The following is a 16645-nucleotide window of genomic DNA, read 5'->3' on the forward strand; positions in this document are numbered from 1 at the left end:
TGCACAAGGCTTGCAGTGCGTGATTTAACAGGTAGAAAAGTGCCCGTGGCATGAAATTCTGAGGGACTACAAACAGAAATTGAGCTTTCTTAACTTTGAATGAGCTGGGGAGGGATCTTGAAGAGATTCTCTTTTGGGCATAGCAGATAATGCTGGGTTATCACAGTGCACAATAAAACCCGGCCCAATTTCTGCTGACACAACTTCTTCCACCCTTGCTGTGCTGAAACCAGGGCTTTGGGGGTTTTTTGAAGAGAACCAGCTCTGGGAATAAAACTCTGCAGGTAACTCAGCATTTTAAACCTTGTGAGCAGCTCTTGAGATGGTGTTTGACAAACAGCTTTGATCCCTCACTCACCACGTGAACCTCAGCAAATACAGAACTTATTTAGAGGCATTTCAGGAGCTATGCCTTGGATTTTAAAATGGAAACACTGGGAATAGTTGAGTTTTGCACAGTAACTTGTCCCTGGAACCATAACAATGTCCCTTTCCTCTTTGTTTATCCTTGTGGGATGGGATTCTGTTAGTTGGGAGGAATACAACCTGCTTGGATCAGAAGGCAAATCCTAAATTCTGTAGGCTTGGAAATTGGTTCAATAACAAGCTGTTCCTGTGATAGGGAAGTATTTTTATATTCTGGGAGACTTCTGGAGTCTCAGTAAGTTTTCTATCTCTAAAACTTCTTGAAAGTGAGTTGAAAAAGTTAATCCTGTGTGTTTTCTTTATCTGTCACAGTCAGCAATCTGGAAGAGGGTGCTTGGGTAGCAGTAGCTCTGCTCTTACAAAAACCAGGGATGTACATATTAACAAACCTGGCAGGCTGGAGCTCTCTCTTAGCCAGACTTCTGCAGGAATGGAGGATTATGTAACTGCACCATCTGGCTGCCCATTAATTCTGAGCTCAGAGTAGCCAACGGGGTCAAACTCAACGAGGAATAAGATTTCATCAAATTCATGCAAGATTTATGAGAAGGGGATGGGAAAGGGAGCAACATAACCCTGTCTGAGGTGGGAGTTTTACAAGGAACATACTGGCCACGCTCCTTGGGAAAGAGGAATTGGGCTTTGAGCACTCCAGAGGCAGTGGAATAACTGAGACACCTGCAGAACACCTGGCTGGCACCAAAGGGGCTACAGGTATTGGTACAGCTGGTGCTTGGGGGTGTTAAAATGTGTCTGGTCACTTAAGACCATCTTCCTCTGGATAATTAACAGGCTGGAGAGCTGGGGGTGTTCAGCTGGAGAGGAGAAGGCTCCAGGGAGACCTTAGAGCCCATTCCAGTGCCTAAAGAGGCTCCAAGGGAGTTGAGAGGGACTTTGGACAAGGGATGGAGTGGCAGGATAAAGGGGAATGGCTTCCCACTGCCAGAGGGCAGGGTTAGATGGGATACTGGGAAGAAATTCTTCCCTGTGAGGGTGGTGAGGCCCTGGCACAGGTTGCCCAGAGAAGCTGTGGCTGCCCCATCCCTGGAAGTGTTCCAGGCCAGGTTGGACAGGGCTTGGAGCAACCTGGGCTAGTGGAAGATGTCCCTGCCCATGTCAAGGGATGGGACTGGATGATATTTAATATCCCTTCCAAGCAAACCGCTCTGGGACTGTCCGTAAGTACCAGCGAGGTTCAGCAGAGGGAGGCAGCGAGCCGGCTGTGTCCCAGTGCAGAATTCCTGGCCTGCCTGGCAGCGTGTTTCTGTTGCTCTGTGTTGTGTTCTGCCCCGTGTTCTTTATTTTTCCCTGTAATTTTGTCTGTGATGAGTTAAATCTTCTATGTTGTACTTGGTTTGCTGGATCGTGGGTATAGTCAGAGGTTTTTAAGTTGATGGGAGATTTTCCTGCAGGGCTGGGACTGGCCTGTTCACATAAACAACTCTAAAAAGATACAAAAGGCTTGCACACATCTCCCTGCTGCTGCTCAGGTACGTTCACTGATGCTGCCAAGGGAAAATGCTTAGAAAGCTCAGTTAAAATAAAAATTGAAAGTGGGAACACTTATGTGGGAAAAGCCCCAGTGGAATCAGAATAGTTTGGTATTGCAAGGTCTGCAAACCCAGATTCAGTCACACAGCTGTGGCCTGAGAGCAAACTGAAGGAGGTTCTCCTGCTCCAGCCATTCCCTTCCCCTCTGGGAATGGGGACGTTGCAGGAACAAAACAGCCCCGTGGGTTTGCTTAAAAACACAACGGTGTTCTCTGTCATTAATGACTCTGTCATTAATTACTGGTTACTCTGGCACATTCCTCATCTGTGTATCAGAAGACATGAAGTGATATCTGGAGCCATTCCCCTTGTTTACTGGCAGGGGAGGCTTTGTCTCCCCGTGTGCTGTCAGGAAGGGATTTGGAAATAGGAGTCAGATCCTGGTGTGGAGCAATGGCCTCACGTGCTGCCCTCGCCCTGGTCCCGTCACCTGTGGTGACCAGGAACACACCCTGCAGGGAGGGAGGGAGGGAGGGATATCCCTGTGCTGCTGTCAGTCCCTGCACTGAGTCACTGGGCCCAGCTGGATGCTGGTGTCACACAGGGATGTGGGAGCAGGCCTGATGGAAAATTGGAACACCAAATCCTGCCTTCCCGGAGCTGAGCAGCATCTTGGGCTTGGAGACACCACAACCTCCATCTTCCATAAGGAAAGGCAGCCAGTGGACAGCTGTGATGTGTCTCTCTCTAAAATATTTTCCTTGAGTGCTGTGAAATCTGCCTTCTTCCTGAGCTGCTCCAGGGTGAGGGATGGAAAACGGGAAAAACAAGGACTGCACAGGTGACCGGCCCAGAAACAAAGTGAACAGCCCGAAGGATTTTTCCCTGCCTGCTACCTGGCAAATCCTCGCCCCACAGGAAGAGCCCCTGTGTGTGCTCTGCCTGTCCCACAGCCATTGTCATTCCGAGCATGCAGACAGTTCTGCAGTCCCGGCTCGCTGAGTCATTGCTTTTGCCTGTGCAGCCCCCACAGAAGGAGCCAGAGCCATCCAAAGCCTCCCTCACCCAATCAAAAGTGCTGGAGATGTGCAGGGCCAAAAATAGTGACAGACTCAACCACAGCAGCACTTCATTAGCATCAAATGTGCTCTTTGCTTCAGCTGCCTAATAAAGTGATATGTAATTATAATAAAGCATCCTTTGGAGAGGAAAGAGAGAGGGATGTTGGCTTTCCCAGGGAATTGGTAATAAGATGTGATGCCTTGTTATCTCCAGGCACCTCTTTTTACCCCTGAGCTGTGCAGTGACCCCGTGGGTGCAGCTCCAGCCTGGCTCTGTCCGGCTGCTGTGTTGGGAACAGTCTCAGGGAGGCAGCCACTGGCTTTGCTCCTGGAATGAGGATCCTTTGGGACCAGGATCCTTAGGAGAAATGGGCTGATCTGCGAGACAAAGCACTGTGCAGTGCCAGGTTTGTAGAGAAAGTTACCTTTGGTATTTTCAGGTGTGGCACACTTGGGTTTAATTTGAATTAAGAGAAAATGGCTGGAGTGTGAAGCTGCTTTTACAGGGCTGCCACACCTTTTGGGACTGGTGGTGAGGCAAATATGCCAAATTCCCAGATGTCCAGTGCTTGCTCAGTTCACCTGTGCCATAGGAAGTGCCTTGCTATAAAGGAGAAGCTGAACCTTTTTCCCTCCACGTATTTCCACCTGATCCCTGCCCTTCCTCTCCTCACACTTCACACAACTGTTGCCAGTGGTGCAAAAAAAGTCACTCTGGATCTCCCCACAAGTTCAGTAAGAATAAATAGAGTTTGGGGACAGCTTCTTTGTCTTCCCCTGGAAGAAGTTGTGCTTTAGCATCAGAAAATGCAGGCAGGAGCAGCTGAGAAGAGCTGGCCTAGGCAGTGTCCCTCTAGCAAATTCCTTTTGCCCTTCTCCAGGTGCTGATTCCCATTCCACTTTAAATGATTTCAGCATTAGAAACCCCATCCAAATAAACTTTACTGGCAGAATTTGTGTCAGGTTCTCTGCACATTCGTCTTTCAACACATTTTGTTTCTCATCCTTCAGTGCAGGGGCTTCCTGGTCTCTCCTTATTCAAATCAACTGGGTTTAAAATCAAAACTGGGGGTTTTTTTTGCAGCCCCTGCAATTTTATCAGCTCTTACTCTGTTACGAGACAGACACATGGACAGCTTAGTCTGAGGTCTAGAACTTCACAGGACAGTCATCTAAACTCCACTGCACTTTCTTCCATCCTTTTTGTTCTGGAGCAACAGGTCACATAAATACCAATCCTCTGGGTGCAGAATTAAGAGCTCCTGCTCCTGTTGTGTTTTGGGAACAGCATCTGAAGTTCCCAGTACCTGTTAATTTGATTCCTCCAGTTCTGCTGCATTACAGCCTGCACTGTGCACTTGATAACTCATTGTTTAAGCAATTAGAGCAATTAAAGCCTTATTTTTATAAGGATCTTATTCCTGTGTTGCTCAGGAAGGCACTGATTGAGCAAAGCCAGCCGGTGTCCCTGAGTCATGCCTGAGGGTGGGGCTGCAGTGGTTACATGTGCACTTTGACACATGTGCCAACAACCAACCAGGAGCACTTTGCCTTGTTCAGTTGGTTTTTCATTGTTTGTTCGTTGTTTGGGGTTTTTTATTGACCCTCTGGCTTATGAAGAGTCAAAACCCCCCCATGTTTGTCAGCTGACTGCCTTTTTGTTGTTAGTTTTGTCCCTTTCCCCAGCATTATTTCAATGTTTATCTGGGAAATGACTTCACATGATAGATTGCACACAGAGCCAGCAGCTTCTGTGACCTAACCATGGTTCACACTATACCAGACATAAATACTTCTTAGTTGTAATAATGATGAGGAGAGAGGGGGCATGGTAGTCAAAAAAGTGCTTGAGATACAAGAAATCCAATCTTTTCCTCAGCTCCATTGATTTTTCTGTGTGATCCTGAGCGAGTAACTTAATTTCAGTGAAGTCAGTGCTCACTCACTGCAGAAAGCAGAGACATTTCCTCATATCAAGTCTCAAGGAGTGTTTTAAACTCCTGCAAATATAAAATTTACGTCCATGCTTTAAAGTACATAAAAGAATAAAAGGTCTTTGCTGATGACACTGAGGAAGGAGCTGATCCCTTATTCTAATCCTGTTCTAGGGAGATCATATCAACATTTAATACCAAAAAATACAACCACTGTGCTGTGTTGAAGACTGGCACAGGTGACAGGAGAAATCAATGTTTTCACACTCCTGTTTATCAGTTTTAATGCTGGGGGGGTTTTTTTGCAGAATCCAGTCCATTATATTTGTACAACTCGAAGATTCAGAGTGTCTGGTGCCATCCTGTGTTCCTGCAGTTTGCCCAATTAGCAGTTCCCAGTGCTTTGCCTGCAGATTATTTTTAATGATGATAATAACCAGCTTCTCCTACTTCCCATCCACTGAGCACATCGGCCTCGTGACACCCAGGAGAGGCAAAAAAACCTGCCAGTGGAACACCAAGAAATTACACAAAGGTAAAATAATCTGTTTATCCATTGAAGCAACTCACTGAGTGCAGAGAACCACACCAAGGCTCTAAATCTCATAGAAAAAAAAATAAATAGAGACTAAACCAGAAGCAATTTCCTCTTCATCTGTTTTGTCAGTCCTACCTGATGCAGAGGGTTTTCCACTCTGTTGACAGATGCACGTAGGATGTCACTGTTTTTAAAATTAAGGTTTTCAGTACGTGGTATCTTATTGTTCAAAATGCCCATTTTCACATGAGGAAGTAAAACACAAGCTAAAATGTACAAAAATAAGTCCAAATTATGTCCTTGGTTCCAAAGGGAGGAAGGGTAATTTTCACAGCAAGGACATGTGAAGACCCTAAAAGAATGATGCACCCTCAAAACGTTCCACTGGAGGTGTTTCAGGTACAATCAGCACTCCAATCCCTGGTGTGAAAGCCCTGCTAAGCCGAAGGCAAGATCTGTTTTGTGGAATTTCATAGAAATTGGTGGGTAACCATAACTGTCCCTTCAAATAAACCCACCACACACAAAAAAAGAACAAATGCCCCTTTAGAATCAGGGAACTGAAACCACAGCAACTCTTGCTCAAACGAGAGGCACATGGCAAAGCTTCCCTACGTTGCACATTATCCACATGGCTTCCCTGGGCCTGACAAAAAAGGTGCAAAAAGGGCATTTGAAACCTGCAGCTTTGTGTTTGTGTGAGAGAAAAAAGCCCCACACATGCCCAGAGCAGGGGCACAGAGGGAGAAAGGGGGAAACTGCATTTTAAGGCTGCTGATGCAAGAGAAAACTTCGAGAGGGCTTTTTTTTTTTTTTTTGTCCAAATCCTGGCTTTGGTCAAAGCACTGTGCGCAAAAATCTGTGGTTTATTTAATCCAGTGCTCTAGGAAAAAAAGACTTTCATGCTTTGTAATTAAACAGGATTTCATCAAGGCAGTATCTCACATCCTCACATAACTGTCTTCTAACACAGGTGACCCATTAATCCCCAAACTGCCCAAGAGCTGGAATAAAAAATATAAATTAAAATAATATAAAGAACATCCCAAATTCTTGGGCTTACCTGCAATAAGTGCTGATTTCACCTGAGAAGGGTGTCCCAGCACGAGCCAGTCGGTGCAGCTGCTCCTGGGGATTTATAATACAGGATTTCTATCATCCTTCCCACTCTGACACCCTGAGCTTCAACTTTTCACGTCATTCAGTTGCCACCACACCAAACCCGGGCAGATTGGGCAATCAAGCCTAAAAAATGGCTTTTTTAATGTGTCCTGCCCCATGAACAGCCACATGAGGACAGCCTGGCAGGCTGGAGCACAACACACACAGTGTGGTCCCCATGTTGCACGTGCAGGGCTGGGCTGATGTTGTTTGTCTGTGAAGGAATGATCTGATGGAAGGGGTGATGCTGGTGGAGTCCTCCAAGCAGTGGTGGCTTTGGATGACTGACAGCACTGCTGTTGGCTCTTCTGTTGATTGATTGCAGAGTTATTTGAGTTGAAGGGCAGTTAAGTGTTCTTCATGGTTTATCTGCAGTGATGTTCTTTTTAAAGCACAAAATCAAGGTACATAAAACCACTCCAGAAAAGGCTGACTTTTACCTGCCAGGACCAGGATTTTATAAGCACGTGCCACTCCACTGCAGCATCATAAACTCAACTCTACAACATTCCAAGTGAAGAAATCCTCCTACCTGTAACAGCATGAAACCATTTTCATCCATCCTGGCTTCACCTGCAGGCCAGTCCAGCCCAAATCTGTGGAATGAGGAATTATTTGGCCTTTGCCGGTTTGTGCCATCTGGCTGTAAGGAACAGAGGGAAAAACAGGTGAGTCATAGTGAGCATGAGGAGACTGAACTCTCACAGCAATCAGCAGCACCCCTTCACTGACAAAACCACAGCAGACTTCCAGAGCCCTTTTTGTTTGTCTCCCTTGTATTTATACCCCATCAAATTGTTCACTCACTGTGACTTTACTGTATAATAGTTCTTACTCTTCCTTTAAAAGCAGATTCTTGGCTGGAAATTATACGTCAGAAATACTGGAGAGAACAGCAGAAATGCTGCAAGAAAGAAAGGAAGGGGAGGAAGGCACTGTGGAAAGAGCACCTTTGGAGATGTGGGCACTTCCAGCTGCAAGACAGCACCACACAGGGAGCAGAATTGTTCTCCCCAAAGGAAAAACCACTCCAGTTTGCACGGCGTGGCTTCAGCTCTCAATTAGTGCCTTTCAGTCTTGAGTTTGTTTTGAATGCCTGGCAGCACTGCAGAGAGAATCAGCCCAGACTAACAGTTGCTCAGGCCAGGGATTCACTGCCCTGCCTCCCTTTCCTCAGCAAAAGGGTTGTTAGTGCTGCAGTGCCTGTGCAAACCTGCTAATTAAGACTTCACAGTCTTGGAACCAATTGATGAATTTCAAGTAGAAGACAAAGATGACAAAAGTTCAAAAGCCACCTCATTTAAAATTCTCACTTGAAATCCTACTTTGGCTCTTTTCTTTGCTGTCCTGTTGTTTCAGACTCCCCAGTTACCCCTTTTTAGCACCCTCTCCTTACTTAGAGACGTGCCTGTGAAAGGTGAGTCACTTTTGGGTGAACAACAAGCAGTGAGTTTGGGGGTTTATTCCCAGGATTTCTGCTCAGCATAGGTGACTAAATAGATTTTTTTGTCAGGGTTGGCACGTCTTGATCTAAAATGTACAAAACCACCTCCAGCCTTTTGCCACAACCAGCAGCCTCGGGCCTTTCCTTCTGGGTAACACCTACACAGTGGGGCTGCTGGAGTCACGCTGGAAAAATCCTTCTTCTTGCCATCTCCTGAAGGTCCCTGTGCTCCCTGCCACCCATGGGCTTCTCAGAACACGGTGCTGGCTTCCAAATCCAAACACAGGGGGTGCTTTGTGGTTTTGCTCTCCAGCAGTTCCATTTTGTGCCTGCAAAACATCACGGGAAGGTTTTGTTTTTCGGTGGCTCTTCCAGCTGCTGCAGAATTCTAGGGAATGAGGAAAAATCAGTAGTAGAGATGAATTCTTGCCAGTCAGAGTAATTCCAGCTTTCCACCCACTTACCTCTTCATACATTTCATTTTACTGTATTTATTACGTGTATTTTAAACTCTCAGTGTCAAAATATTACTAACCTTACTGTGTGATGGAGTTAGGCTGAGTTATATGAATGAAATCAAATTAGCCTAATATTTATAACTTTTCCTAGATAGCTTAAATTTCCGGTACTCAAAAAAAAAGCTATGAAAACTTATAATTTCTCTTATACTCCTAAAGCATTTTTTTGGCAACACATCAAGACTTTTATCAACAAGAAATGAAAAAGCCAAGATGCACTTGCTTCAGTGTTTTGATTAGTTCTGCTTTGTCACAGAGGAAAAACATCCTTATTTGGGAAGAATTGCTCCTGAATTGGAATAATTTGAAATTTGCTTAGGCTGTCACTGTAGCAGGAAAATACTGAAGCCTGATGCAAATATTTAGATATTTGTGGTTCTGATGGGATGACTGGGTGTAAAAATGGTGTAAAAAGGATGTTAAACAGTACTAGGATATATGTATTGTAATTTTAAAAAATCTCCTCTGTTGACAATAATGATATAAATATGGAAAAATAAATGACAAATAAAATATAAACTCCTGTAGGTGTCACAACAACATTTTTCTGCAACTCTATAGGGACCATCCCCAAGTGAGCTTTGATGCTGTGGGAGATTTTAAGAAAATGCACAGCTGGTAGAAAACTCACCAGAATCTGAAATCAACTCATCCTGTGAATAAGTCACATTTAATCAAACTTCAGTTGGAAAAAGAATGGAGACAAATGTTAAAAGTGGTATTTGGAGTTTTCATTTCGGTATTAATTGCGTTCAGCGTCACTTCTGAGATGCAGCTCCAGCTGCTCTTCCCGTGCTTCCCATTTCCATCAGGTTTGGGTGGTGGGAACATCCTCGTCCTCCCTCGGGAAGTCTGAGGCCAAACCCCTTCCAGGGAGGAGAGGGAATCAGGCACAGCCTGGGATTCACTGTTCCCACCTCCCATAGAGCTGGAAAGGGATTCACGTCCTCTTTGCCTCTTCATACCCACGAGATTTAAGGTTGTATCGCAGGGCTGTGACTCCGTGTGGGACTTACATTGACTTTGCTAAAATTAAAGCTTTTACAATTTTGCTTTTCGACACAAAATAGGAAGAAAAAAAAATAGCTAATTTAGCTGTCTGCCCTGGAACAGAAGATATTTTTGAATAACAAGGCAATGCTCCTAGAAGAGAACCCAAAAGTCTATGTGTTCTGTGTCAGCAACTGGAATTCTTTCTTGTTATCAATGAATAGCTCTCAAACCAGTGGATTTGCAGGATTAGTGTTTCAACCAATTTACTTGGGAAATTAGAGAAAATTATTGAAATGTAGAAACTCAAATTATTTCTTCATAGTCGAGGAGAAAATCAGTTTATGACACTTTTTCTTTCCAAGAGTTTCAAATAAACCTTTAAGTAAATCAGGGGGTAAATACGAAGCCAGAGGTGTTCTGATAAAGGGATGTGTTGTATTTGTGTCTGAGCATCACCCACCTTGCTGCTACTCAAAATCACTGCTGTTCTTGCAGCACCCATCGATCCAAAAACCTGCCATTTTTGGAAGTCATTTTCCAGAACTAATTTTAAACCCCTCAGATCTCAGCCAGGCTGTCACAGACCTTGTGAATTTAACATTGCAAACCCCGAGACACACAAGTGGTGGCCCTTGTAATAATTTGTATGAATTATTTAACCCCACCTTGTTACATTTATATCTTCACAATCTGGAGCAGAATATTGTAGCAGAGTTGGTGTTGGGTGTTGTTTTTTTTTTCATTTATTTTTCCTCGTGTTGCTGCACCGATTTTCAGAGAGGTTGAATTTTAAAACAGCACCGAAGAGCTGTATTTAAACCTACCTATTTTTGGATATTAATAATGAGCCTTCTGAGACATTTGAGATTCAGAAATTCAGGACAACCTCTCAGGGATCTGCTCAGCTCCCAACCACTCTTATTCGCTGATGGGCAGCATTTAGATCCTTCCCTTCAGGAAAGGCTACTTGAGTATGAAAATGAGACCTGGGATTAGGGAGAGCAGTGGTAAATGCCAGCTTGTTTTGTTCGTGCACGTGAAACACCACAAACAGAATTGAAGTTGTTATTTCATTTACAAGCCCAGGATGAGGCAACAATATCCTCCAGCTGCAGGGAAAGTGGAGAGGACACGGAGACACCGAGCAGGAGAATTGCATGGAAGACAGGAATCTGTCCAGGACATTTCACATTGGTGAGGCTTCATTTAAATACCAACAGCTGCATGGAGGTGTGGACAAGTTGGAGGAAATCCCAGAGGAATGATGAGTCTTCCAGAGGATGTGGCCTACAGAGAAAATTTGAAAGACAAGGATTATTTAGTGCAGAGATGATGGACAGGAACTGTGGTCACAGCTCTCATGGGTGAAGAAAACTGCACATGAGAGGAAGGAAATAAACTCTTCTCTAGGCCTGGAAAACCTGGAAAAATGAATGAAAAGGCTTAAATTGCAGTAACACAAGTTCAGTTGTGGATTAGGAAACTCCCTGACTGTGATGACAATTCTACAGTGGAAGAGATGGAACAGAGAGGTTGTGGCTGCTCCATCCTTGGAAGTGTCCAAGGCCAGGCTGGACGGGGCTTGGAGCAGCCTGGGATTGTGGAAGGTGTCCCTGCCCATGGCAGGGGTGGCACTGGATGAGCTTTAAGGTCCTTCCAAGCCAAACCATCGTGGAATTCCATGATTCCATGGATGCAGGTGGAGTCTCCATCTCAATGGGCCAGGTGTGCCACAGGTAGTGCAGTTAGAGCTGGGTAAGAGCACTGCATTAGGTTGTCTCTAAGGAAACAATCCAGCATTTTTATTAGGATTCCATGATTTACATTCATTTCCTGCCCAATTTAAGTAAGGCTGTGTTTGCAAGGTAGTGATTCATCCTCATGTTTTCTCTAGCAAATTATCCATATTCATTTTAATAAAAATATCTTTGTATACTTGATCTTCCTCCCTCAATCCCACCTTGAAATCACTCATCCTTCAGTAATTATTGCCCTCCTAAATGAGAAAAATGGGAATATTTTTCTTTTGCAACAAAAATACATTTCTGTGGTTTTGAAATTATTTTATTTCACTGTCTAGTTTGTTCCTTCTCCTCTGTCAAACACTGGTTTTTTTTCCCCTTCACTCCTTTCTAAGTTTTACTTGGAGAAAAAAATGAAGGAACTGTATTTTTTAATCCCAGTTAGTGTGCCAAGAAATGCCAATGTTCTGAGCATGGTGGCCTTATTAATGATGGCATTCGGGCTCCCTAAATAACATGTACCAGGATTCAGGGGATGGAAATCTGGTCGTTGCAGCCCACGTGAAAACAGCACCTATTTCTTCTGCTTCACACATTTCTTAGTGTCCCAGTGGTCGTTAATACTGAAAGTGTCATTTCTAAATGAGCAGAAAGATGCCCAGCAAAGTCTCAGGATGAAAAGGATGTTCCCTGCATCATTTAACGTAAAATTAAACAGGAGGGTGAGACAATTAAATCCCATTACACCATAGGATGTAATACAAGCAGGGAGAGTGAATTTCCATGGGCAGCTCACAGGACTGAATTTTGCCCCCAGGCCATGAGCATGTCCTGGTAAATCTCGGTAGATGTGGGCACAGAGAAGCACAAGGACACAGGAGACCTGCCCAGGAAGGAGCTTATCCCAGGATCCTGCCACCAGAGGCAGAGGCGACCACAGCAGCTCGAGAAATGCTCAGTATCTGCTCAAAAAACACGAAAATAATAAAAAACAATGGAAGCAAAAGACTGGTTTTCTGTACAAGCCTGTTTACAACTTTCAGATTTTATTCCCTCCCGCTTGATTTGTGACACAAAGTTATTCCAGCCTGGTTTTTTTAGCCTCCCATAAAGTAGTACAAGGTTTCTTTGTAGTTCCTGCTGCACCCCTCTGCCTGCACATTGAAGTTACACTGGCTGACGTTTGCTGGTGACAGGCAGAACAAAAATATTATATATTTTTCATTATATTACACAACATCTCCTGCAGCAGATGCCAGGCAAGCTGCACGATGTTTATTGTATATCCATTACAGCCCTAATATTGAAAATTTCATGTGAAAACCTCTATCAGCATCCCGTGCTATGTAAGTTTATAGATTGGACTGTTAATTCCTGAATGGCAGGCACTTAAAATAATTTAGGAAATTACACGTACTAGGAATTATTTTATTGGCCTGCACTGAGGCAGGACAGGACACGTTTCTCAGTTTTATGACATTACATGAATTCAATAACTGATTTTTAATTGAATTCAGAAAGAACTCCAGATAAGCAAATTGATAACTATAAAATGGTAAATATTCCCTCTGTTCAGCGTGGGGTGACAATGTGGCTGTGCACCTCGTTCTGTGCCTCTCCTGCTGGGGAAGCATCCAGAGCTACACTCACTTTTCCTGGCTCCGAGTCAGCTCCTCATTCCCATACAAGGCCTTGCTTTGTATTTCCAGGCAGTGGGTTGAATCCACAGCTATATCAAACCTGGATTCTCCATCTGGGAGCTACTGTGGCAACCATATTCCTCTGGGATAAAGCAGTCCAGAAGAACTTGGAAGGAGCATAGGAGAGCTGGAGACAGGGAATTTTCAGCCCGTGGAAAAGTCCTCTGGAGGACAGACACATCCCAAACTCTGTAAAACCCTGCAAACCCCTTCTGTTGATGTCCTTCCTGATGTGAGCTTGTGAAGGGAACATTCCCTTTTACTCACAGCTCTATTTGTATTGATTTTATGGAAGATACTCAACCAGTACCATGATAGTATCACAAAATCTAAATATGGAATGTTTTTTGGCGTTACTCCCACTGAAATGTACAAACATTTTGTGTTTCTCTTTCCTCTGTTCCTGTCGCATGTGAGTGAATGAAAACAATGTAAAACTCCCACTCTGGTAACAAAACAATAACAATAACACCCATCGCTGTCTCGCACGAAATATTGTGACTAATCTAACCTTGGCAGCTTCTCCCTTCTTCCAAGGAGCCTTCAGCTTATCTCACCTGCCACAACTCAGCTGCCATGTCCACCTGCCATAAAATCTTCAAATCTCAGCATTCCCTCTCCTCTGAGGCCTCGCAGGGCTCCCACAGCAGGTTCAGGGTCCATCTGCAGCCCTTGCTCTCTGTGTCGTGCCTGGACCAAAAATAACAGATGCCCATGAAGTTTCTCCCTCATAAAAACCTTTGATAGCAGCTCTCCATACCCTCCCTCTCTAAAAATTACTCAGACACAGAGGCACATAATATCTATTTCTATAATAAAACCAGGCCTGGAGATTCTTCTACACTCCAACAAACGAATGGCAGGGGTATCCTACCAAATACAGTGTACTGAGCTATCACACAGATCTCTAAATAGCTGGTTGTATGAACTTACCTGAACCCTGTGTCAAATGAACTGGCCTCAAAAACAAGCTGCACAATTGTGTGAGTGCTCACACTGCTGACTCAGGGATGCAAAGAGGCTTTGCGTGGGTCCTGTGTTGAGTGGTCATGGAAAAAATGCTGCTTCCCTAAAACGTTGAAGGTAGAGCTCATCTTACTCCAGCTCTGAATAGGCTTTTCCTCCAGTACCACAGCACATTTGTTATAATGCACTAATATATTAAATAATTTAATCTGATCAAACAGGTAAACAGTGCTCCATCTCTGGTTGTGCACAGTCACTGTTCCATGAAAAGCAGACACTTGCAATGGGAATCCCCACAGCAATTATACACCAAGAATATTTAACATTTACCATCACATCTCTCTCATTAACATAATTTGTCTCACCAGCACTTTGCTGAACATCCAGGTACAGCTGCCTGTGACACTTTGTGCCTCTGAACAGGCTCAGGTCGAGGTCTGAGGCAGCCGAGGGTGAAATTAGGCTGATGGAAATGGGGAAGGTTATGTGACATTGTTGAAATGAGAGGCTGAGAGACAGAAGGATCAATTGTCCTTTGCATCCCTTTTTTTCCACGCATAACGTGCTGTTGCAACCCTTTTGCTTCACACCCTCTGGCATCCTCATTGCACGGATAAATCTGGAGGTATGGATTTTAAGGGACATACCTGCTGCTCGCTTACAAGTCCTTTGGGACAAAGATGCTCAAAAGGTGACAGGATTCCTGTGAGAAGGTGACAGAGAGGGACAAGGAAAGGAGAAAGCGAGATTATTCTATGGGGGAGCAGACAAAATAGGGTGAGCAGAGATGCAGGAGGGGAGAAACAACCCTGTGGGGAACGTGAGGGACCAAGAGAGAAAAGGGTCTATTCAGAAGGGCCTTACTGGCCAAGTGGGTGAAGCTGGAGAGTGAAACCCCGAGGGGAATGGTGGCCTCACCTCCCTCGGGGTGAGGCGCTGAGGGAGCATCTCCGGGGCTTGAGGAAACGGTGGCGGGAGATGGGGAGCTGAGGGGAGCGGCCACTGCCTGAGGGGGCGAGATCCTCTGGGGGCGACCCTGGGGAGCGGGACGAGGTGCTGAGGGGACAGCGAGGGGCGAGTGAGGCGAGGCGCTGAGGGGAGCGCCCCTCGGTGCGGGTGAGGCGCTTCGGGGAGCACCCTCAGTGCGGTGAGTCGCTCCCCCCGCTCCGTGTGAGGCACTGACGGGACCGTCCTGTGGTGTGGGCGATGCGTTCCCCGCAGTGTGAGTGAGGACCGTCCCGCGGCGCGGGTGACCCGCTCCGCCCAGTCCCTGTGAGGCACTGCCGGGACCGTCCCGCGGCGCGGGTGACCCGCTCCCCCCGGTCGGTGTGAGGCACTGCCAGGACCGTCCCGCGGTGTGGGTGACCCGCTCCCCCCGGTCCGTGTGAGGCACTGCCGGGAACGTCCCGCGTTCGTGTGACCCGCTCCCCCCGGTCCGTGTGAGGCACTGCCGGGACCGTCCCTCGGTGTGAGTGACCCGCTCCCCCCGGTCCGTGTGAGGCACTGCCAGGACCGTCCCGCGGTGCGGGTGACCCGCTCCCCCCGGTGCGTGTGAGGCACTGCCGGGACCGTCCCTCGGCTCGGGCGGGGCGGCGGGACCCGCCCTGTGGGCGGGGCCGTGCCCTGTGGGCGGGGTTGGGCGCGGGGGCGGTGCCCGGGGGCGTGTCCCGGCGGGGAGGGCCGGCTGTATTGTTCGCCGCGCGGTGCACGCCGGGCCCGCCCCAGCCCCCAACATGGCGTCGCGCTGTCAGCGGTGTGTGTGAGGCGGGCGCGGGACGCGGGGCTGCGGGGCGGGCACGGCGGCTCCCGGGGCCCCCCGCACCGCCGCCGCCGCGGTGGCAACGCGCCGCTCCTCGCTGCTGCCCGCCGCGCCCCGGCTGTCCGGCGCCCAGGCCGCTGGGGACGCGCCTGCCCCCGCCCTGCCCCCGCCATGGGCGGGTAGCGGGACCCGCCTCGCCTCAGCCCTGCGGAGCCCCCCCGCCCTCCGCGCCATGGGGTCCCCGGCGGGAGCCTCGGCGGCCGCGGCCACCGACTCGGCGCAGTGGCTGTCGGTGAAGGAGGAGACCATCTTCCTGCACGACGGGCTGATCCGGGTCACCGACCTGGCCGAGCTACCCAGCGAGATCATTGGGGTGGCCGAGCCCGGAGACACCGAGCTGGAGGTGAGGCGGCCCCTGAGCCGAGGGGGGACGGAGCAGGGTGAGGGGTGAGGAGGAGGAGGAGGATGCCCTCGGGAGAGGGGACGGTGGCAGCGAGGCCTGAGGCGAGGAGGATGGGGGTGGGGGTGCAAGGAGGATGACTAGGGGAGGATGGGGGGCCGGGATGGAGGATAGGGGGCCGGGATGGAGGATGGGAGATGCGGATGCAGGACGAGCCTTCTGGGGTACGGAGCCAGCCGCTGTCGAGGCATTCTGCTTGTTTTAAGGCAGTCTAATTTATTTCAAATAATAACGAGAGTGGAGCCGGGCTGGAGGGTGGCGAGGCGCTGATGTCAATGGTGGGTGAAGTATTGGCGTTCCCTCCTTGTTTTGGATCCATAAGGTTCGGAATTCCGAGCCGCACTCGTGTATTTCAACGTGGCCTTTGGCCCATTCTTTTTGTTGAAGGCTTTGTATCTTTTTGCTGTTACTTTTGGACGGTTTGTAATTATTCAGCTTTACCATAAGATGCA

The 16645-nt window shown here is 47.2% G+C and overlaps 1 protein-coding gene across 4 annotated transcripts in view; it reads left to right on the forward strand.

The window, feature by feature from the left end:
• Window positions 1-15833: 15833 nt before the first annotated feature.
• Window positions 15834-16645, forward strand: part of HECTD4 (HECT domain E3 ubiquitin protein ligase 4) — a 68372-nt gene continuing 67560 nt past the window's right edge. For all 4 annotated transcript variants that reach the window (XM_050317977.1, XM_050317979.1, XM_050317978.1 and 1 more), the window contains exon 1: window positions 15834-16136. In XM_050317977.1, coding sequence (XP_050173934.1) covers window positions 15966-16136 — 171 coding nt within the window. In that variant the 5' untranslated portion in view covers window positions 15834-15965. The remainder of the gene's footprint in view (window positions 16137-16645) is intronic.

The sequence above is a fragment of the Myiozetetes cayanensis genome, unplaced genomic scaffold (genome assembly GCF_022539395.1).
Source record: "Myiozetetes cayanensis isolate MyiCay16 unplaced genomic scaffold, myiCay2020 scf21, whole genome shotgun sequence".
NCBI lineage: Eukaryota > Metazoa > Chordata > Aves > Passeriformes > Tyrannidae > Myiozetetes > Myiozetetes cayanensis.